Below are 24,706 nucleotides of genomic sequence, written 5' to 3'. Positions count from 1 at the left end.
TTCTCAATGTGAAGCCCTGTAATCTAAATAGAGAGGTTATTTGTTCCTTTACTCCCAACATACAATGGTGAGGCAGGCATAAGATACTATAATAGTGCCATTCAAAATGGGGTAAAGCAGAAAGCACATAGCAGTCACCGGCCTATTGTAATTCGGCTACCTATTAGGGCAGGTGGTGTCAATGTTCAGATTAGGGCTCAGTTCTAAGTCTCTGGGAGTTATTCTCCAAGGCTGGTTTTTCTCCTTTCTGGCTTCTTGGCTCTGCCTTTTAAGTTATCCTTCCTTTCCCACAAGAAGTGCTTATGTCTTACATCGTGCAGACTTCTCATCCTGCTTCCTTTCTGGAAAAGTTTGGGGATCTGAAGCCCTCTCTATTGTGTATGCTATTACTTTCAGTCTAAACTGATATGATTACTGTAAACATTTACTGGGTTTGCTGTATATCCGTTTATAATGAATGCCATTGAATAAGAGGCACACCCACAAATCTCTTCAGATATATACCTTTTTTCACTTTGGGCTACCCATGAGTCTCCAGTGAGACAGGAAGTTGGTGTTTTAGAGCCCTGTCACTTAATGGAGAGAATCTGTGAGGCATTCCGTAGGATCCTCAGAAGGCCTTTTGTTTGCTTGAAAGACTCTCTGAGACACCACCTAGATCTTTCTGAAGTCTTAAAGGATTTTACACTCATACTCAATCTGATCTGATAAATAGGGCTTGTTTGTTTATTGTTGTAGACCTCCACTCACAATACAAACAAACATGATGTCCCCAGTATTATAGCTTTGAAACAAATGACTCCAAAATCTATCACCCAAAATAATCAATGTCTCATCTCACAGATTCTGTGAGCCAGGGATTCCCACAGGGCACAGAAGGAATGGCTTGTCTCTGTTTCACCGTCTCTAGGGCCTCAGGAGCACACTCCACTGGGTGGCTGGGATTGACCTGGCATGTGGTAGGCACTTTCACTTGCCTGTCTGATGCGAATAAGTCTCAGCTGGGACCTCAGCTGGTACTCGGTACAGAAGCACCTCACAGTGACTCTCCTTGTGGTCTGGTTTTTCTGTGAGCATGGTAGACTCAGTGTAGTTGAACTTTTTAAAAGGCGCCTTGGGCTCACAAGTGAGTGGCCCAGTAAGCAAGCTATTATGACCTAATCCATTGGTTCTCTGTGAGGGCAGTTTTCCCCGAGGGCATGTTTGGCAATGTCTGGAGACGTTTTCAGTTGTTACAACTGGTGACGAGGGCTGATACTGGCATCTAATGGATAGAGGCCGGGGATGCTGCTAAATACCCTACAGTACCCACAGGACAGCAGCCACAACAAAGAATTATCTGGCCTCAAATGTGTGCACCGCCGAGCTTGATAAACTCTAACCTACCTTTGGAAGTCATAGAATATTATTTCCAAAAAATTAACACTCTGTATGGTCAGTCAATTCAAGATGGCTGTTCTCTTGCTCTTTGTGCATCCCGTGCTAGACCAGTCCCTGCTTCAGTCACACCCCGCTCACACCAACATGCTTGCGCCCTGCCCCACCACGTGATTGTTCTAAAGCTTAGGCGAAAACAGCTTGACCTGCTAGTTCATAAAAGGGAAATATCTGTGGTGGTGATTAACCTGAGGGGTGGTGAGAGACCTGCCCCAGCTGCTGGTGTCCTTGGTAACTGATGAGCGAACCTGAGGTCAGTTCTCCCTAGAAATGGTAGTCTCCTGTGTCCCGGAGGAGTGGCAAACATGGCTGCCGGCCGATTGCTTTTCACGGCTGGGTGTTCTTTGAGGACCTTTTAATACAGACACGTAAGACCCCTGTCCAGTAGACCACTGATGTCTCTGCCACCGTCTCTGGGCTCTTTCTTGGGTCTGGAGATTGGGCAGCTATAAGGCTTGCAGGCCTGCAGCGTGCCGCTCAACAGGTGGCGAGCCAGCCAAGAACCCAGAGGCCGAGGATACTCCGGTGAGTGCTGAGATATCGGGAAATAATGATGGATAACGGGGTAGGGTGGGGGGATAATCCCAAGATGGCCATCCACTAGCAAGTGGGATCTGTGGCAGCCGTCTACCATGAGGCATGTCTTTCTCGACCCTTATACTGATGATATCCTGTTAACCTCAGAGGCTCTTTGCAGTTTAAAAGTAGCAGCCCTGTGCTTGTGGCCGATCTGACTGCCCGGGACTGGCTGGTGAAGGCAAAACGCGAGGACCTGGGTTTCCTATCAGATACTTTGGGAGTTATCTGTTTGGGTAATGGAGCGTACCCCCAACCCCAAACCCCTAAACAGTTAAAAGCCACAGGCTTTAGGGATATTAACTGAGGATAGGCTTGTGAATTGGGTGTGGCCACTTCCCCGGCAGGTGTGGTTTGGGCCTTTGGCGATGGCAAAATACTAATACCCTGGCGCTTCTGGGCCCAGCTGTGGAAGGAGGCAGAGCCATGATGCAGTGCGTTGGAACGACAGCTCTTTGAAGTCTGCAGTGTCTTACAACAGGTGCAAGCCCTTACAGAAGGCTTCCATGATGCGTAGAGCAACGCAAAGGACCACTCTTCAGGACCTAGAACAGCTGTGGGAGAGAAACAGGACTCCCATTGTTACCGGGCCCTTTACAGATTCTTGGGCAGCAATACCATAGAAATGATACCACTTCCACAAGACTCTTAGGCAAGCAAAGATTTTTATTAAAAGAGAGAGCTTGTGCACAAGGGAGAAGGCTGGGGTGGGGGGCGGAGGAAAAAAAGCAGCTTCCTGAGAGGAAGGGGCGAGTTGCTTTTTATAACCAAAGGGAGGGTTTGTCTCATGATTCCTGACAATTTCTAGAGATAGTTACACTTCTTCGTTCAGCAGCAGGAGGCTCCATGGTGGCTCTCAGGAATAGGGAACGCTTGTGGGAGGGGAAAGGAGTGCGTGAGGAGTTTCTGCAAGAGAGCCCTGGAACAGGTAAGGTTGAAACCTGCAGTTGAGCTTGTTCCCTTGTGGCAACTAGGTATACTCGTTAATGTAACAGAGATCATCTTTTATTCCTAGGAGGATGTTGTCCTCCTCTCTGATCCCACCCCCAGGACTCAGGACCCCTTGGCCTTTGTTCTCTAGCTTGCAAGACCTGTTTTGCCCAAGACCGTTGTCTGGTCTTTTTTTCAGAATGGCTGTACTCTTTCTTGTCTTCCTTTCTCACCATAGACATCGATATCGACCAAGGAATCCCACTTTCTTGGCCATGCAGTTCAGGAATGGGCTGGTAAAGGTAAGTGCTGGTATTTCCACCTGCCTTCCAACCCTGCTGATGCCTTGCTAATTGAAAGGCTCCATTATTTAGCGCCGGCTGTGGGGACTGAGGGTGGACAGGCGGTATTGTACTGCAGGCCAGGACAGAAACCACAGGTAGGGGTGGTGTTATCTCAGAATGCTGTTAAGGCTTGTATTTTGCTTACTGGTCACGACCTCCCTGTATTGTACTGCTAGAATTCCTCGCTAGCCTGAGGGCAGGGAATCCGCTTGCGGACTGGGCCACCGTGGTGGCCAGGCTGCAAAATGAGTCTGATGGCTGGGTGTGCAGCGAGATGCCATGGGAAATCCACCTGGCTCATGCCGCCATAAGGGGGGGCAACTGAAAACTCTTGCCTTCTTCCTGCCCTGTGTGCCAAGGGCCTAGCTTACTCTTGACACTTCTTAGCAGCCGTTGTGTGTATTGCATTTGTGGTATCTGGTTGAGGTGCGCCGCTATGTACCTGACCCTGGGGGTGTCTCGGAAGAGGGGCGGACGGAGATTGTAAGGGTCGTGTAGGGTGCGTAGAGGTGGGGTGTGTGGTCAGGACACTCAGGACGGCTGTTCTCTTGCTCTTCGTGCATCCCCCGCTAGACCAGCCCCCACTTCCCTCACACCCCACGCCCACCAGCGTGATCGCCCCGGGTCTGCCTAGTGATTGTTCTAATGCTTAGGCCAAAACGGCTCCACCTGCTAGCTCATAAAAGGGAAATATCAGTATCTGCTCTGATGTTGGTCGTTAACCTGAGGCATTGTGATGGAAGGGCCCCTGCTACTGGTTTCCTTGGTAAGTGATGAGCCAATCTGATGAAAATTCCCTGTATAATAGTAGCTTCCCTCAAATAGGTAAGATTGCTGCCACGTCTTGCTTGCTGTCCACGGGGTGTCGCTGCAGGACCTTTTTCTTAACATTCCCTGTCCAGTAAGACATTGATGTTTCCGCTGTCTGGGCTCTTTCTTAGGTCTTCAGGCTGGGCAGCCACGGGGCTTGGAGGCCTTTGGGGTGCAGCCCAATACAAGCCTTTCCATATTTAAAGAGGGATGAAGTAGACCAACCTCAAGTTGGTGAGAAATGGCATAGTTTTCAAGGCACACATGGGGTGGGAGACAGCATTGTTGCTGTCCTTGGAAGATAAAATGTGTCAGTCTCGTTCTATTTCTCTTGCTGTGTGGTTTTAAGTTGTGCGTTCTGCTCTTAGAGCGAAGACTGTGAAATATGTTTTTATCTTCCAGGAAGTATTCAAAATCTTTTGATAATCTTATTTCAAGGGACTTGGGTACAAGATGTGTTCACATTGCTGAGTTTTGTTTTTTTTAATTTTTTTTATGCTTTGATGCCAGTATTTCTTTTTTTTTAACATGTTTATTGGAGTATAATTGCTTTACACTGTTGTTTTAGTTTCTGCTGTATAACAAAGTGAATCAGCTACACATATACATATATCCCCATATCTCCTGCCTCTTGAGTCTCCCTCCCACCCTCCGTATCCCACCCCTCTAAGGTGGTCACAACGCTGCTGAGTTTTTAATGTACAATATGTCTACACTATAGCTATGAGAATATTATGGACAGACCTAAATCTCTGGACCTTTTTTCTTGTCACATTAATTGAAGGAAACAGAGCTTTCCTCAAATCTTTCAGATATTTTTTGAACAGTTAAAAACATTACTTACATGCATAAAGGAAAAGGGAGCATGTTCCACCCTCACCCTCCAAAATAATTAGTAGCCTCCAAAGAAATTAACACCAAATTCTCTTGTCTCTGACCACTAACAGCACAGTTGGAAGACTGGGCTAGTTCTCTCTGGGTGCTCTCACATGACTTTCTTTCCTGGAGTTGTAATGAAGCCCAGCTAGACGCCCCAGGATCAGCTCTATAGTTAACCCAAGTCAGGTTTCCTAACTTGCAGCAAGTGAGCGTACTCACCGTCAAGAACCATGATGAGGCTCAGTAGGAAGGAGGGGTAACGGGATTTGTACACAGTTTGAGCTTGGGTTACCTGATTCTAAGGAACTCAGGGAAGAGGGTATCAGCTCAGGATTGAAATGTTTGAGCTCATGTGAACTAGTGTTTTTTCTAAAGGTTCTAGGAACGCAGTGCAGCTTGGGTAGTTCTTGCTGCCTTTTTTTTTTTTATTTTATTTTTTTAATTTACTTTTGACTGTGCTGGGTCTTCGTTTCTGTGTGAGGGCTTTCTCTAGTTGCGGCGAGCGCGGGCCTCTCACTGTCACAGCCTCTCTTGTTGCGGAGCACAGGCTCCAGATGCGCAGGCTCAGTAGTTGTGGCTCATGGGCCTAGTTGTTCCGTGGCATGTGGGATCTTCCCAGACCAGGGTTCGAACCCGTGTCCCCTGCATTGGAAGGCAGATTCTCAACCACTGCGCCACCAGGGAAGCCCCTTGCTGCTTTCTTACAGTCACTCTAAAGCTGAGAGGGTTGTGTTGTTGGCCACATTTCTTCAGAAATGTTAGGAAGATCACCTTGTGTTCCCCCACGCAAGGGAACTAAGGAGAATCCCATTCCTGTTTTTCTTTGGAAAATATAATGCCAGGATAAATGAGGAATGCAGCGTATGAAAACCCACTGTATGTAGCTTTGCATCTGGTTTGGGAATCAGGTTGCTGCTCTGTTGTATCAAAGTGACCACATGGCTCAGATCCTTTAAGATGATGATTAGAGATGTATGAGAAAATAGATAATAGTCTATGATGTGAGAGAACAGTGCTTCTCAGCATTATATTCTGGGTATTAATAAAAGCCGTTTTTATAGGTCACCTTGAGTAGAAGAGAACTGTTGAGACTGTGGTAGAGGTAAGGTCTGGGGTGTAAAGTCATTCCTATGGGATGGACAAAGGCTATTAAGAGTTAAATTGTAGTACTGTTGAGATTTTTCTTTTGACCATGCTCTTCTGAAAGCCAGCAGTGGGATGGTGACAGTACAGGATACTAGAGAAAAATTAACCACTCTTTCTATGCAGGGATAGAGCACTGGAGTGGCAAGTTATACATTTTTCTTGTGCCTGATACCACCATCTGCAGTCATCTGCACATCTCTCCAAATAGAATGGTGTTGGTCCAGCAACATCAGTGATGTAATAACTACCCTAGGGAAGTGAGATTATAGATAGGAGAATAATCAGTTTTAATGATTTTTTAACAAAACATCCAGCTAGTGACTTGATTGTAGTTTGAGACTGGTTAGTAGCAGTAATGAGATGACCCCAGTTCTACCACTGTCCTGAACGAAGTCCCCTTGCGGCTTCTGCCTCTGCACACAACCAATGCTTCAGCAGACTTAGGTCATTCTCAAAGTTATAATCCTGATCGCTACCTAGATCTTGATAGGGCTTCTCTACTGTGCCCCAATAGGTACTCCACATTAGCAGGTTGTCCACTGGGAGCTTTGACCAGCTGCAAGCGCCCAGCAGGATATGTAAAAACTCATTTCTGGACACTGAGTTTGGGGGCTAACTAGAGGCATCTCCTTGAGCTTGGTCTACACACAGAAGTATTCCTCCCAAATGATAGCCAGGAACGTGTTGCACATGGCTGGTAAGTGCACTATGAGGTAAGTGGTGGGGGTGAATGAGAAATGCAGATATGGAAGATGGAGAAGTAAACTAAGTGGACAATGTAAGTGGAATCCATAACCCACTCCCCTTACAGGATGAAGTAGGAAAAGTTGAGGGCACAGGTTAGCTCATTAATGGAGAGTCAGCCTGGAAAGTTAGAAAACCCTCTTTCCCCATTCTCTGAGCTTAAGTGATGCCTTTGAGTGTGCCTGTATACATAGGATGCATAGAAGGTTTGTGAAATCTGTGTTATCTGGAGAAGGATGGAGGGATTAATAACCAAACACTCTGCCTAGTAGGAAGAAATGAGTTGTTTTTATGGATCACTAATTCCTGGCTGGAATGTGTTGGCTTCTAAGTGATAAAGTATCCTTCCAAACTAAGATAAAAGTTCAGTCAGTAGAAATTAGACTTGCCCTCCATTCACAAATATAGACTCTGCTGATGGGCTCTTAGGTGAAACGAGGCAAAGAATGATAAACCTCTACCTCTATAGTCACAGCCTTCTGGAAGATGGGCCAATAAAGAGCTAGAATACTGCATGAACTTAAAATTGGGAAAGGGCTGTATACACAATGAAACATCTGAGCTCAGGTAACAGACCTTAACTGCCATCAGCAGCTTTATATTCATCTTGTTCTAATACTGTATTAAAAAGAACAGAAGGAACAAGGAAGGTTATATCTAGAAAAGAACTATTGGCATAAGTGCATTTTGACAGGCTTCAGGAGGCACAATTAAGAGGTCACCTGTTTTCAATCATATCCATCCTGGGAGAAAGAATACTCAGAATATTCTGCTCTGAGACAGTGTTTTGGAGATAGAGGAAATGGGTAGTTCCCTAGCCAAGAAATAGGCTTTCTTGGAACCCAGGGATGGTACTAAAAAGAATTTGGATCAGCTGGTCCAGAAGCCACTCTGTATCACACATGTGTGCTATGTATGTGTTGTTGTCTGGGGTGGATAAAAGCTTTGTGGGTAGAGCAGTGATCTGATCCTAGCATCTGCATGGGCAAACCAATATATAAAAGCTCTTAGAATATTATAAGTTAATCAAGTTTACTTATACCTGGATATTTGCACATTAAATTCCTTCTGCCACTGAAAAGATTTACTCTGTTAGTGTGATACTTTGTAAGCTGAAGCTCTTTAGTTTACAATCCATTAAAAAAAACACACAGTAGTGGGTGTGAATGCTTAGAATCCAGATGAAATGGTGCAGATTTTTTATAAAACTCAAATTATATGAATTTATCAATAAGATAAAGGTCAAAGATATTTAAATCTGTGTTTTTGTGTTGTATCAAAGATACTCTCTTTGGCCAAGATGGTGGAGTAGAAAGACCCTGAGCTTACCTCCTCTCATGAGCACACCAAAATCACAAGTACTTGCAGAACAACCATCAATGAAAAAGACCAGAACCAACCAGAAGAGATCTTCTACAACTAAAGACAAAAAAGGAACCACGATGAGAACGGGTAGGAGGGGCAGACTTAGATATAACCATGTCCCATACCCCCCGGGATGGGAGACCCACAAACTGGAGAAGAGTTGTATTGCAGAGGTTCTCTCCTAGGAGTAACTTCTGAGCCCCACGTTGGGCTCCCAAGCCAGGGGGTCCTGCACCAAGAAGTCGAGCCCCCAGAGCATTTGGCTTTGCAGGTCAGTGGGGCTTTATTTCCCCACCAGTTGAGACTCACAACATTGACTCCCCTTCTAAAGGGCACAGAATCTCCCTGCAGTGGGACCCAGGGAAAAAGCAGTAAATTGACAGAAGCCTGGGCCAGACCTACCTGCTGGTCCTGGAGAGTCTCTGAGAGAGGTGGCAGTGGGGGGCCGGGGGGCTGCAGCTCACCCTGGGTACATGGGCACTGGCAGCAGCCATACTTGGGAGCTCTCTCTACCACGTGGACACTGGTGCGGGCAAGCACTGTTGTGGGATCCTCTCTCTAGCTCATCAGTGCCAAGACCTGACCCCATCCAACAGCCTGTAGATGCCAGTGCTGGGACACCTCAGCCCAAGCAACTTACTAGGTGGGAACACAGCAGACAGGCTGTATAAGGACCTCCTAAGCCCACAGAGGCCTCTAGACATGGCTCCACCCACCAGTAGGCAAGCACTGGTGCTCTAGACCAGCCTTACCCATTAGGGAGGCAGACACCAGATTCAAAACCACAGTCCTGCAGCCAATGGACCCAGTCTACCCACAGCTAGCTACACCCTGCCCTGGGATAAGCTGGTCCCCAGCCTTGCCCACTAGCAGGCCAAAACAAGCTTGGGGACACCCTGGACCCTGTACCCAACTGTGTTAGGAACCACCTCCCCCAACCCCCACTAGTGATCTGACACCAGCTGTGTGATCCCTGGGCCCTGCAGCCAGACTCCAGGACCTGGCTCTGCCTGCCAGTAGTCCAGCACTAACCTTGGGACATGGGCAGGCAACAGCCCCAGAGTCTTCTGGACCTTGGCTCCACCTACCAGTGAGCCAGCACTAGCCCTGTGGCCCCCCTGGGGTCTTGCAGTCAGCTTCCCAGTGACAAGGCCCCACGAACCAGCAGCTGGCAGCCTCTGCACCAGGCAGGGCCTGGCAACCAACCACACTGCAGGCTAACCAAGCCTACCAGACCTCCCACATAGTCAGCCCACTACAACAGAAAGACCCACACAATCCTCATGGGGGGAATGCCTAGAGCATATAGCATGGGAAATGAGATGGGAGTGCGCTGCTGGGACGCATAAGACATCTCCTACGGGAGGCCCCTTCTCCAAGGTCAGGAAACAGACAAAATGAGGTTGCTGAGGAACATGTTCCAGACGAAGGAAGAAAGTGGAGATACACAACTTACCTGAGGAGAAGAATTCAGGGTAATGATGGTACAGATGATCAAAGAACCTGGGAGAAGAACGGAGAGAGAAGTTAGAAGTTTTTAACAGAGTTAGAAAATATACAGAACCACCAAACAGATATGAAGAATACAATTACTGAAATGAAAAATATATATGAAGGAATCAACAGCAGACTAAATGATACAGAGAAATGAATCAGTGAGCTGGAAGACAGAGTCATGTAAATCACTGCCACTGAAAAGAAAGAATGAAAAGAAATGAGGACAGTTACAGATACCTCTGGGACTACAATAAGCACACTAATGTTTGCATTATAGGAGTCCTAGAATGAGAAGAGAGAGGGGGGAAAGGAGCTGAGAACACATTTGAAGACATAATACTTGAAAACTTCCCTAACCTGGTAAACAGTCACCCAAGTCCAGGAAGCACAGAGTCCCATAGAGGATTAACCCCAAGAGGAACACACCAAGACACATTGTAATTAAAATGAGAAAAATTAAAGAGAATATTAAAAGCAGCAAGAGAAAAGCAACAAACATACAAGGGAATCCCCATAAGACTATCAAGTGATTTTTCAGCAGAAACTCTGCAAGCCAGAAGGGAGTGGCACAATATATTTAAAATTATGACAGGGAAAAAAACCTTTGCTATGGTACTTGAGGAGGGTGTTTGCAGCCAAGAATATTCTATCTAGCAAGGCTCTAGAGGAAAAACCTTTGCTATGGTACTTGAGGAGGGTGTATCCAGCCAAGAATACTCTATCTAGCAAGGCTCTCCTTCAGATTTGGTGGCAAAATCAAAAGCTTCATGTACAGGCAAAAGCTAAAAGACTACAGCGCCACCAAACCAGCTTTACAAATGATAAAGGAACTTTTCTAGGCAAAAAAATAAAAAGGCGACAACTAGAAACAAAATTATGAAATGAAGCTCACCAGTAAAGGCAAACATACAGTAAAGGTAGGAAATCATCCAAGCACAAAGCTAGTAGGAAGCTTAAAAGACAAAAGTAATCAAATCATCTATATCCACAATAAGCAGTTAGGGGATACACAAAACAATTATATGTAAAATATATCAAAATCAGTAATTGTGAGGGGAGGAAAGTACAATGCATTTGAAATTAAGAGACCAGCAACTTAATCACGTGTGTGTGTGTGTGATATACAGATTGCTATATAAAAACCTCATGGGAACCAAAAACCAAAAATCTATAATGCACACACAAAGGAAAACCAAACAACATTAAAGATAGCCATCAAATCATGAGAACAAAAGAAAAGGGGAAAAAAGACCTACAAAAACAACCCCTAAACAATTAACAAAATGGCAATATCATGTTGATAACTACCTTAAATGCAAATGGACTAAATGCTCCAATCAGAAGACATAGAGTGGCTGAAGGGACACAAGAATAAGGCAGGGTGTGTGTGTGTGTGTGTGTGTGTGTGTGTACACACACACTGCCTACAGGAGACTACAGATTTAGAGACAGAGTGAAGGTGAGAGGATGGATAAAGGTATTCCACACAAATGGAAGTCAAAAGAAAGCCATAGTAGCAATACTTATCAGACAAAATAGACTTTAAAACAAAGACTGTCACAAGGGACAAAGAAGGACACTACATAATGATCAAGGGATCAATCCAAGAATAAAATATAATTGTAAATATATATGCATCCAACATAGGAGCACCTATATACATGTAAGACAGACATTAACAGACATAAAAGAAGTCGATGGTAACACAATAATAGTAGGGGACTTTAAAACCCCATTTACATTAATGGACAGATCATCCAGACAGAAAATCAATAAGGAAACACTGGTCTTAAGTGACATATTAGAGCAGATGGGCTTAATTGATATATATAGAGAGGATTCCATTCGAAAGTAGCAGAATACACATTCTTTTCAAGTGCACGTGGACCATTCTCCAGTATAGATCACATGCTAGGGCACAAAACAAACCTCAGTAAATTTAAAACTGAAATCATATCAATCATCTTTTCTGACCACAACACTATGAGACTACACGTCAACTACAAACTTGTGTTTTGTGCAAAAAAACACAAACACGTGGAGGCTAAACAATATGCTGCTAAACAACCAATGGATCACTGCAGAAATCAAAAAGGAAATCAAAAAATACTTGAAGGCAACTGAAAATGAAAACAATGCAATCCAAAATCTACAAGATGTAGCAAAAACAGTTCTAAGAGGGAAGTTTATAGTGATACAAACTTACCTCAGGAAACTTAGGAAAGTCTCAATCTTTCTTTACACCTAAAGGAACTAGAGAAAAAACAAACAAAACCCAAAGTTAGTAGAAGAAAAGAAAGATCAGAGCAGAAATACAGACTAAAAAACAAAGATCAATGAAACTGAGTTGGTTTTTTGAAAAGATAAATAAAATCGAAAAACTTTAGCTAGGCTCATCAAGAAAAAAGGGGAGAGGGCCCAAATCAATAAACTCAGAAATGAAAAAGGGGACGTTACAACCCAGATCACAGAAATACAAAGGATCCTAAAAGACTACTACAAAACTATATGCCAGTAAAATGGACAAATCTTAGAAAGGTACCATCTCCCAAGACCAAATCAGGAAGAAATAGAAAATGTGAACAGACCAATTACCAATAGTGAAACTGAATCAATAATTTTAAAAAACCCCAACAAAGTCCAGGACCAGATGGCTTCACAGGTGAACTGTACCAAACATTAAAGAAGGGTTAACACCTGTCCTTCTCAAATTAGTCCCAAAAATTGCAGAGGAAGGAACACTTCCATACTCATTTATGAGGCCAGCATCACCCTGAAACCAAAACCAAAGATACCACACACACACACACAATTACAGGCCAGTATCACTGATGAAGACAGTTGCAAAAATACTCAAAAAAATATTAGCAAACTGAATCCAACAATACAGTAAAAGGATCATATATCATGGTCAAGTAGGATTTATCCCAGGGATGCAAGGACTTTTCAATATCCACAAATCAATCAATGTGATACAGCACATTAAAACTGAAGAATAAAAACCATATGATCATCTCAGTAGATGCAGAAAAAGCTTTTGACAAAATTCAACATCCATTTATGATAAAACTCTAGAAAGTGGACATAAAGGGAACATAAGGTAATAGAGGCCATATATGACAAGCCCACAGCTAACATATTCAGTGAGAAGTTGAACGCATTTCCTCTAAGATCAGGAACAAGACAAGGATGCCCACTCTTGCCACTTTTATTCAACAGTCTTGGAAGTCCTAGAAAAGTCCAGAAAGGAAAAAGAAATAAAAGGAATCTGAATTGGAAAAGAAGAAAAACTGTCACTGTTGGCAGATGACATGATACTATTCACAGAAAATCCTAAAGATGCCATCAGAAAACTACTAGAGCTAGTCAGTGAATTCGGTAAAGTTGCAGGATACAAAATTAATATACAGAAATCTCTTACATTTCTGTATACTAACAACGAACTATCAGAACAATAAATTAAGGAAACAATCCCATTTACCATCATACCAAAACAAATAAAATACCTAGGAATAAACCTAGCTAAGGAGGTAAAAGACCTGTACTCAGAAACTGTAAGACACTTATGAAAGAAATTGAAGACATCACAGATGGAAAGATATACCGTGTTCTTGGACTGGAAGAATTAATATTGTTAGAATGACCAAACTACCAAAAGCAATCTACAATTCAAAGCAATCTCTATCAAAACACCAAGAGCGTTTTTTTCACCAACCTAGAACAAATAATTTTAAAATTTGTATGGAAACACAAAAGACCCCAAATAGCCAAAACAATCTTGAGAAAGAAGAATAGAGCTAGAAGAATAATGTTCTCTGACTTCAGGGTATATTACAAAGCTACAATAATCAAGGCAGTATGTACTGGCACAAAAACAGACACATAGATCAATGGAAAAATATAGAGCCCAGAAATAAACTGATGTATTTATGGTCAGTTAATCTATGACAAAGGAAGCAAGAATATACAGTAGAGAAAAGGCAGTCTCTTCAATAAGTGGTGCTGGGAAAACTGGACAGCTGCATGTAAAAGAATGAAATTAGAACATCCTCTAACACCATATACAAAAATAAAAGTGGATTAAAGACCTAAATGTAATATTGGATACCACAGAACTCCTAGAGGAAAACATAGGCAGAACACCCTTTGACATAAATTGTAGCAATATTTTTTTTGATCTGTCTCCTAAAACAAAGTAAATAAAAGCGAAAATAAACAAATGTGACCTAATTGAGAAGATTTTGCACAGCAAAGGAAACCATCAACAAAATGAAAAGATAATTTATTGATTGGGAGAAGATATTTGCAAATGATATGACCTATAAGGAGTTAGTATCTAACATATATAAACAGCTCATACAACTTAACATCAAAAAAATTAACAGCCTGATTAAAAAATGGGAAGAACTGAACAGATATTTTCCCAAAGAGGAAATGCAGATGGCTAAGAGGCACATGAAAAGATGTTCAACACTGCTAATCATCAGGGAAATGCAAATCAAAGCCACAATGAAATGTCACCTCACCCCTGTCAGAATGGCTATCATCAAAAAGAACACAAATAACAAATGTTGGTGAGGCTGTGGAGAAAATGGAACCCTTGTACACTGTTGGTGGGAATGCAGATTGGTGCAGCCACAGGAGAAAACAGTACGGAGGTTTCTCAAAAAACTACAAATAGAACTACCATATGACCCAGCAACACATATCGGAAAAAACAAAAACACCAATTCAAAAAGATACGTGTGGGACTTCACTGGTGGTCCAGTAGTTAAGAATCCACCTTCCAATGCAGGGGACATGGGTTTGATCCCTGGTCAGGGAATTAAGATCCCACATGCCACAGGGCAACTAAGCCTGCATGCTGCAACTACTGAGCCCATGCACTCTAGAGCCCACACGACACAACTACTGAGCCCGCATGCTCTGGAGCCTGCACACCGCAATGAAGAGCCCGTCGCTGCAATGAAAGATTCCACGCGCTGCAATGAAAGATCCCACGCGCTGCAATGAAAGATCCCACATGGCGCAACAAAGATCCCACATGCCGCAACGAAAATCCCACATGCTGCAACTAAGATGCAGCCAAATAATTAAAAAAGATACATGCACCCCAATGTTCATAGCATTATTTACAATTGCCAATATACAGAAGTAAATGGATAAAGACATGGTATCTATATACAATGGAATACCTCTCAGCCAAAAAAAAGAATGAAATTTTGCCATTGGTAGCAACATGGATGGACTTGGACGGTATTACAATAAGTGAAATAAGTCAGACAAAGACAAATACTGTATTACTTACGTGTGGAATCTAAAAACCACAACAAACTAGAGAATATAACACAAGCAGACTCACATATATAGAAAACAAACTAATGGTTACCAGTGGGGAGAGGGAAGGGGGAAGGGGCAATACAAGGGATAGGAGATTAAGAGGTACAAACTATTACGTATAAAGTAAGCTACAAGGATATATTGTACAACACAGGGAATATAGCCAATATTTTATAATAACTAAATTGAGTATAACATTTAAAACTATAAATCACTATACTGTACACCTTATATAATATTACACATCAACTATATTTCAATTTAAAAAATTTCTTTAATGGAACCACAGGAAAATTTTTTTTTTCTCTGAATATCTGACCCTCTCTATACACTAAGAGTTACCATAGGGATTTTGTATTCATTTGAGTATCACCTGAAGACTAAACTTTCACACACACAATAAAAACTTCTGCTGGTTTTTGTCATTACTGTTTTTTTAAAAAGCGTACATTTTCTGTAATCCATCTAACTAAGGATTTTGACTTTCAACCAGTAGGTGGCAGAATAACATCAACCCCTAGAAAGTAGTTGTTCAGAGACTGTTACCAAGAAAATAGAGGAACTATCTATTATTAGTGTATTTGGTTAAGGACCACAACTTTAACAGTTCTGTAGTGTATGCAATCATCTTTAGTGAATATCTAAGTCTTCTTTTTTCAACTATCACTCTGCCATTCAAATATATGCTTAAAAATGGATACTAGCAACACAGATAAGGTATCAAAATCGGGGCAGAAATTCCAAAACATTCATTTTTAAAAGTATGGGAATTTCCCTGGTGGTGCAGTGTTCAAGAATCTGCCTGCCAATGCAGGGGACACGGGTTTGATCCCCGGTCTGGTAAGATCCGACATGCCACAGAGCAACTAAGCCCGTGCACCACAACTACCAAGCCTGCGCTCTAGAGCCCACGCGCTGCAACTACTGAGCCCACAATGAAGAGCAGCCCCTGCTCGCCGCAACTAGAGAAAGCCCATGCACAGCAACAAAGACACAACACAGCCAAAAATTATTAACACATGTATGTGGAATCTAGAAAAATGGTACAGATGAGTTGGTTTGCAAGGCAGAAATAGAGATACAGAGAACAAACATATGGACACCAAGAGGGGAAAGTGGGGGGTGGGGGTGGGAGGGGATGAATTGGGAGATTGGGATTGACATATATACACTAATATGTATAAAATAGATAACTAATAAGAACCTGCTATATACATAGCACAGGGAACTCCACTGTACAGTGGAAACTAACACAACATTGTAAAGCAACTATACCCCAATAAAAAAAATTGTTCTTAATTAAAAAAAAATAAAGAATACCTCTCTTTAACAAAGGAATTTAAAATTCTAATTCTAGAATTATCCTTATTAAAATTACCTACAAGGCACAATGCCTCGTGTTACAACTATAATCTGCTGGAAGTATTAACCAATGCTTTAAATTATGATACAAATAATATGAAAAAAGGTTTTTACACTGTGCAGATAACATGACTCTCTAAGGTAAAAAAAGAGAATCCCCCAAAATCCCCTCAAAATGTTAAGAATCAATGAGAGTAATAACAAAAACATGGTAAAATCATGTATTTCCTACTACTGCAATAGTTTGAAATATAATGTGAAAACAAAACCCCATTCAAAACAGCAATCTACATGCCAAGGACAACTTGAATAAAATATCATTATAACTGAAGAAAAAGACCCTAGTTTGCCCATATTATAAATAAGACCTTTATTACATGATTTTTACAAAGCATAAAAATTCAGTGAGAAAGTAAAGATTATTCAAACAGTTGTGATGGAACAAGTGGATAATAACTTGGAAACAGAAAACTAGTAAAAAGCTGTATCCATAACAATAACATAAAATACCAGGGTAATTACACCTTCACATGATGGGGGGAAGTTGTGCAAGACAGCATTAAAAAAATGACAAAGGAGAAACTAATTTCACTACATTACAAAAAATACCTTGGGGGCTTCCCTGGTGGTGCAGTGGTTGGGAGTCCGCCTGCCGATGCAGGGGACACGGGTTCGTGCCCGGTCCGGGAAGATCCCACGTGCCGCAGAGTGGCTAGGCCCATGAGCCATCGCCGCTGAGCCTGTGCGTCCGGAGCCTGTGCTCCACAATGGGAGAGGCCACAGCAGTGAGAGGCCCGTGTACCGCAAAAAAAAAAAAAAAAAACCTTGTATGTTAAGACATGCACTCTAAGAAAGATGGGAAAATACGTGCTGTAAAGATAGATTAATAGTCTTAATATAAAAGGAATTTTCATAAATTTATTTTAAAAATTCATCTTCATTTCAACCAGAAAAAAGAAAAGCTATCTGAACAAGAGACAAGCAGTAAATGCTACCTTAGCACGTTAAGAATAAGCACTGACAAAGCAATAAAGGACAAGGAATGTGACATCAGTACTATGCAAAAAAAATTATCACCAAAAGGTCAAAATGCAATAAAAGACAGACATATTTGACTATTAAACTGAATGTGTAAAGGTGGTCAAAAGGTACAAATAAGTCCTGGGGATATAATGTTCAGCATGGTGACTATCAATAATACTGTATTGTATATTTGAAAGTTGCTAAGAGAGTAGATCTTAAAAGTTCTCATCACAAGAAAAAAATTGTATTAACTATGTGTGGTAATGGAAGTTAATTAGACTTATCATTTCATAATATATACATATATAGAATCATTATGTTGTATGCCTGAAACAAATATCATTATATCTGAATTTTAAAAAATTGAATAGCCCAGCCCCCACAAAAATGACATAAATTGAGGAAAAAAGTCTTTGTAGCTAATAGGATACTTAAAATAATAGACAGGAACAAATGATTCACATATGAAAAAATGCACATGCTCAATAAGCAAAAAATTCAGTGTTTCCAATAATTAAAGAAATATAAATCCAAACAGTAAGATAACTGGAACTGCCAAGATTGCCTTTGAAATAGTCACTAAACATATTCTGGTGGAAACGCATAGTCACACAATCCTGGAAATATTTTTCAAAAGCCTAAAAAAGCCTACACTATTTGACTCAGATTTTACTTAGAAATTATCACAGGGTAATAAGAGATAAAATTTTTTGAAAGAATATTAAATTTGCTTAATTTATGATAAAAATTGGGGGTAGATATTTAAATATATAACCATAGGGAAATGGAAAAAAATATGAAGGCACATTCATGGGTGAAATACTGTATAGACATTTAACACTTTGAAATAAAAGAACTTGTGAAAATCATTAAGACAAAACTAAAGTAAAAAATTATGCAATACAATGACAGTAACAAATATCTTACTAAATGCTTCTCTGTGTATGTTTTATGCTAATCACTTCATAATATTATCTCCTTCCAATTCTGATATAGATAACAATTATTAATGCCCACCACCAATCCCATAGACAAATGAGAAAATGAAGCTTAGAGAGGTTAACTTACCCTAAGGTCTTTCAATCGTTGAGCTGCGGATAGAACGTTCGTTTTACTTCTGATAGTATGCTTCTGTAGTTTTGAATGAAATTTTCTGTAGGAGTATATTTTGTCTTTATAATCAGAACAAGATAATTTTAATTACAAACCAGAAAAATTTGAACATGATTAAATATGTTTGCTTTGCAGGTAATCTACAGAAATACTACTCTTGGCAAGTGGGAAAAAAATTAAATATGGATTTTTATCTGGTTTTAAAATGGAATGTTTTTCTTAATGTACATGCATTTGATAATTAGGAAGAAAGCACCTTACATATTATTTTCTAATACATACAGATTTTAGAAAACTTGGAGAAAGCCATAATGAAAGCAGTGTGTGCCTTTGGAAGTTGAACTTACTTCCTTTTATCATCCAGATTTTAGCTTAAGTTCTGACATATTTGCAAAGTATTTGACAAATGTCTGTACATATATAAATTCATAATATACCTAGTATTAACATGTTACTTTTGACATGTGGAATCACTGATAATTTACACCCTCTGTTCACTTTCATTTTCCTGTACTTACTGTAATAGGAATTATTTTTATAATCAGGAAAGTTAACAAAAGCTTATTTTTGAAACTATCAGAAAAACTAAAACAAGAAATAAAATGTTAACAGAATGCTTTACATGCTTGCAGCTTTTATCCTCTTTTAAATATTTTTCTAAATGTTCTGTAAAAAAAAAACTATCAGCTTGTAAAATAAAGATATCTTTCCAATCATTTTAGTCACCTCAAATTTCTTTATCTGTAAGGAAGGAATTCCAGATTTAATTAGATTTAATTAGCATAACACCAGTCAGCTGTTTTATGATTATCACGAGTCCTGTCAATTGCAGAAAGTTACACAGTAAAAGAATGAGAGGTGGGATGTGTGAGGCTGGAGGCAGGGGGTAAAGGTGGAGCAGTTAACTTACCTGGCTGAACAATATTTAGTTAATTACAAAGCAACACAGTCAAATGTAATAGAAGGCAGAAACCTTTTCTCAACAAGGGAAAGAGAAAAGCTTATGCAGAGCAGACATGGGGCAATACCATCTCAGCATGTCAGAATTCGCACCAAAAAAGTAATACATCAAAATGATGTAAAAAATAAAGGAACCATAGCAAAATTATACCCAAAAGGTCAAAATGCAAAAAGATGGACAAATTTGATCTCAAAAATTAACTAAACGGCCCTGCCTCTGTAAACCTCTAACAGATTGAGAAAAAAAGTCAATGCAAGCAAATGCCAGTTAAATTATATTTATTATATAAAGAGATCCTATAACTGGATATGAAAAAGGAAGCAACTCCAATAGGTATTACAAGGGCAAAGGATATTAACATTCGATTAAAGAGGAACACAGCTACTCAAAAAACACAAATATTTAACTTCATTAATAATTAAGGAAATAACTGGGATGCTATTTCTTGCTTATTCAATGTACAAAGTTATTAGCAATTTCTACTTTTTCTATTTCCTAAGTGTTCTCAAATGTGCTATTTTTAGTAATAAAAAATTGAATCATTTAAAAAAAATAGGAAGTATGAAATTTTCTGCCAATGCAGAAATCATAAAAGCATTAAAATGAATCAATACCTGTATGGGCAGTGAGGTTCAGATCCCTTGAAGCCAATTCCTTTTGTCTTGGTTCCTGAGTTTTATTATGAGGTTGTCAATAAAGAGAAGGTTGTTCCTGATTTACACTATGACAATCTCCCAAGTATACCAAGTATAGAGATATAAATATAAACATATGTATGTAAATGTATATATGTAAATTTTTTCTTCAGGTAGACAATTATTCCAGGGAAGTAACTCTTCAGATTCTTCAGAATCACTCACTTCAGAGGACTCTTATGATTCCATTTGCGGATAAGGTCCCATTAAGATCTCCCCATGTGGTTCTGAACCAATAGGGATGCCCTTGGTATTGAAGAGGCTGAAGATCTACTTTAGTACTGCATGCAAGACAGCAGTGTCCTAGGCTTTCTACAGCTGGCTTCGTAGGGAATCTGAAGTTGGTCCTGTCCTTTAGACATAGCCAAAAAGACATTTTTCTGACCTGATGCCAAACAGTACATCTTCTGCTTGCTCAGATTACAGCCTTGAGGCAGATCACACAAAGCTCAGGATGCACACGGGCTGGAGCAGCACCAGGGCAACCACCTCAAATCAAACAGTCATGTTAGAATGACTAAGTTGGGAGACTGAACTTAAAAACCTATAGCTTTGATCAGTATGTTTTTCTTTGTTGTTCATAAATTTTACTGAACAAAAAGGTGGAATGTAGCAGAGCCTAAAGTTACTGAGAAGAAGCAATTCTCTGAGACTTGAACTTTGCTAAATAACCTGTATAAAGGCAACTCTACAGAAAACAATATACAAGCAGAAAAACTGACAAGTTTCATCTGTAGTAACAATTCAGTCAAATGACAAATTTGGTTGTCAATTTAATGTTGTAGTTCTTATCTACATCAATTCAGTAAGACAACACAGACATTTATTCTCTAGTACTGAATTCCCGTTTGAATAGAAATAGCTGCTAGGCAGAAAAGAATTTAAATTTAAAAACAATTTCACTATAGCTAAAGTGCCAATTGATTTAAAAATTATGTGTATGCATGCATATACATTGTGTATGTGTATGTGTGTGTGTGTGTGTGTGTGTGTGTGTGTGTGTGTGTATTTTCTCTCTCCCTCTCCCCAGAAAGATATGAAGTCCTGACTTAGGGTTGTACTATTTTTTGAGTTAATATTTTTGAATTTATTATTTCTCTGGTCTGCCTAAGAATCGTCACATATTCTGAATGTACCCACACAATCGGTGAGTTGGCAGCTATGTCAAAAACTCTATGAAAAAAGGGAGGCAGCTAATAAGGCTTGGAGACCTTTTTTGTTTATTATTTTAGGTTAGAGCAGGCAGCCTCCCTTTGATGTTTTGTAGTCAAAGATGAAAACTTTCAACTTTGAAGCATAATGAATATAATTATACATTTACTACAATCACCTACACTTTGACTTACACACCACCACAAAAAGACATCTAACAAACATTTTTCTACTTATCTTTTTACATTTGTTAAAATGGCTATGTTGAATACATTTTCAGAATGCATTTGTTAACCATTTGATAAACATACTAAGCCAAGCAATACAAATAACATCAATTACCTTTTTATCTAATAACTGTACCAATCAATGTAAGAAGATACAACTGAAGGGGAAGAATGGGATCATCCATGATGCACTGCAAAGGTATTTTACACCTTGGTCCTAAGAATGATCTGAAGGTGCTGAAAGAGGTGATTCTCTGGAAGGTGACCCAGGGTTTTCTTCAGGTGGAAAAACTGTGAGAGTACAAGCTCGAATGCCACCAAGTGACTCTGGAAGGTCAAAAACTTTATGCCACTCATCCTTTTCTGGGTCATATTTCTGGACAATTTCTACCATACAACGATTATTCCAAGAATATCCACCTACGACATAGATTTTATTTTCAAAGACGGCAACTCCAACATCACTCTGACCTCTTAACATGGCAGCAATTGGTGTCCACTGGTCAAGGGTCGGTGAATAGTATTCACAGCTTAGAACATCATCATAATCACTTGTTCCTCTGAAGTGATTGCCACCAATGACATAGAGCTTGTCTCCAACTGTACACATGCAATGCAGACCTCTGACTGTAGTCATTGGAGCCTTCTGTGTCCATTTGTCTGTATCAGGGTCAAAACACATGAGCTCGTTTTGGAAAGTATCATGAGTAATTCCTCCTGAAATATACATTAAGCCTCCATACACTGTTCCAGCATGGCCATAGTGGGGTTCACTCATTTTTGCAACATAGCTCCACTCATTCATTCTTGGATTGTAACATTCTACTGTGGCCAGCTCACCAGCTGCACTTCGCCCACCAACGGCATACAAATGTCCTTTGAGAGCACTCAAGTGGAAAAATGTGCGCTTTTCATTTAATGAAGCAACCTGCATCCACTTATTATACCGAGGGTCAAATCTGAAAACTGTATCAACGGCAGTTTTTCCTTTTGTATCATAATTACTTTGACCACCAACTACATAAAGAAAGTTTCCAATGACAGCAATGCCATGCTGGTAACGAGGAGCATCCATTGGGGCTAAAGATCTCCACTCTTGCGCCCTTTCATCATACATCCGTAATTCTTTACTGACAACCAGCTGCTGCCTCAAAACTCCTCCTAATGTAACCAAGTGGGTTGAGTCAGATCTAATGGCAGTTCTATCTGACTGCATCACTGGCTGCATATATGGCATCATTTGGTAATTGCTAGCTTCCAAAAGCAAATTCACACAGGTATTGTCTGTTCTCATGAAATCTACTGTCTGCACATAATTGATGAGATCCTGTGGTGTCATCAGTGGAAATCGAATATTCTTCATTAATTTTGCAGCATAATCCATCCGAGGGTCTTCCAACCTTAGCCAGCGACAGGCAGCCTTGAAAAGCTCAAGTTCAGTACAGTGCTTAAGACTATTGCTAGAAAGCACAAAGGCAAGCCGTTCAAAAGGGAGTTTTAGAAACTCCCCAGTGCTCAATAATGCAGGAAAATTCTTCAGGATGAAATTATTGACATATTTATCTACCTCTATAAGATTGTAGGTGTTAGCAATTCGTCCAACTTCAACACAGTTATCTAAAGAGACTCCTGAAATAAGAAACACTTTACAGAAGTCTAAAACAGGTAAAATTTGTAAAAAGCTGGCAGCTTCAAGTGTGTCCTGAAGATTGTCCATATTAAGAGAAAGTTTTGCAGTATAAATAAAATCAATTATTTTCTTCAGACCAACTTTGTTCACCCCATGAAGCTTAATGCACATTAAATCTTGTTCTTTCATTCCACCTGTGAACATAGCCTTGAAATAATCACTAGCAGACGCCATCATAGCTCTATGAACAGGGAAGATTTCATCTCCATCACCTGGTACCAGGGTCACGTCACAAAGCAATCCTTCTATTCTAAGCTGATCAAAGCCTTGCAAAACCACCGAACTGTGAGTATTGCTGGTAAAAAAACGTGTGGTTCCTGCCTTGCAAGGCTGTAAATGGGCGGAGACGCCCATTTCACCGTTACCAAGAGACACTTTCATGTGAAAGCCTTCCTCTTGCACAAAGATGTATGCCGGCCAAAGAGGTTATGACCTGAAAGCTTTAAAGGAAACGAGGATGTCCCAAGAGCAAGAGAGCTTGCTTTCCTTATCAAGGGCAAACAGTCACTGTAGCACACCTTAGAACACACCAGTCACTCTCTGAAAATTGTTCTATAGCAGGACCACAGAGGGCTGTGGACCTCAAATCTGATTATTATGTAGATAATTCATCACCTGAAGGCAGTTTAGTGAGCCGGTTCACCGCGTCCGGCCTGCGTTGCCGCTCCTCCCGCAGTTCCGCTCCGGGCCAAGGGGGAGGTGCCGCCACGTCCTGCGGCCCCGTGGCTCGCTCGGCGGCGAAGCCGGGCACCTCAGCGAGCGGCCCGCCGCGCCCTCCGCTGTCCTTAGAGCGTCGCCGCGGCTACGGGCCCGTCGTGGAGCAAGGGCCTGGAACACTGGGCTGCAACACGGGCCGAGGCCCCGACGCCGAACCAGTCCTTCCGGAAAGGCCTGCTCCCAGGATCCCCCGGGCTAGGAGCGGCCGTGGCAGCTACTGCGGCTGCGCGGCCGCCTGACCTCGCCAGTGGGCGGTCGTGTGGGGGGATGGGAGGAAGTGGGCGGGGGACTGGAAGGGCGGGATTTGGGCAAGGCGGGGCTGTGCAGGATGGGCCCGCGGGGCCTCTTGGGGTACTTTGTGTGTGGCATTAAATGCGCTGGAATGGGTGCATGTATATTATGCTCGACCTAAACCTTTCACGGCAGCTGAGCTGTCCCCCTAAATGCATACTTTGAGATTTACACTTCCTGGCTTCTTCCTTTTGTTACTTCTGAGTGGCAATGAAATGCGGCTTTTGTAGAAATTGAAAGGCAGCGTGGGGGAAAATGCTTAAAGTTTTTTCTCTATAAAAAAAACTTTAAAATTCTTATCCCACAGGGGAATGCCCTGGTGGTCTAGTGGTTAGCACTCGGCGCTTTCACTGCTGTGGCCCGGGTTCAATCCCTGATCCGGGAACCAAGATCCCACGAGCCACGCA

The 24,706-nt window shown here is 41.2% G+C and overlaps 1 protein-coding gene across 9 annotated transcripts; it reads right to left on the bottom strand.

Moving 5' to 3' along the window:
• Window positions 1–2,661: 2,661 nt before the first annotated feature.
• On the bottom strand, window positions 2,662–24,211 carry KLHL9 (kelch like family member 9). Of its 9 annotated transcripts, none has more exons than XM_089913145.1 (7): window positions 20,608–24,211; window positions 18,522–18,625; window positions 17,040–17,185; window positions 11,935–11,981; window positions 9,688–9,734; window positions 8,196–8,285; window positions 2,662–6,371 (listed from the first exon to the last, which is right to left on the bottom strand). In XM_089913145.1, the coding sequence occupies exon 1, from the start codon at window positions 23,670–23,672 to the stop codon at window positions 21,819–21,821; it is 1,854 nt and encodes a 617-aa protein (XP_089769271.1). In that variant the 5' UTR covers window positions 23,673–24,211; the 3' UTR covers window positions 2,662–6,371; window positions 8,196–8,285; window positions 9,688–9,734; window positions 11,935–11,981; window positions 17,040–17,185; window positions 18,522–18,625; window positions 20,608–21,818. The 9 variants fall into 9 exon arrangements, with proteins under 9 accessions (XP_089769271.1, XP_089769275.1, XP_089769269.1 ...); XM_089913149.1 differs by having other exon boundaries at window positions 17,040–18,625; window positions 20,608–20,711; window positions 21,717–24,211; XM_089913143.1 differs by having other exon boundaries at window positions 17,040–18,625.
• Window positions 24,212–24,706: the final 495 nt, after the last annotated feature.

This window comes from Delphinapterus leucas, chromosome 6, assembly GCF_059928025.1.
Source record: "Delphinapterus leucas isolate spDelLeu-1000000601 "Yukka" chromosome 6, BTC_Dleu_Yukka2, whole genome shotgun sequence".
NCBI lineage: Eukaryota > Metazoa > Chordata > Mammalia > Artiodactyla > Monodontidae > Delphinapterus > Delphinapterus leucas.
This window is presented reverse-complemented; position numbering and strand designations above follow the sequence as displayed.

What these genes read in the sequence shown, in the direction of transcription:
- KLHL9 (XM_089913143.1), bottom strand. Translation starts at nt 23,672, where the DNA reads ATGAAAGTGTCTCTTGGTAACGGTGAAATGGGCGTCTCCGCCCATTTA.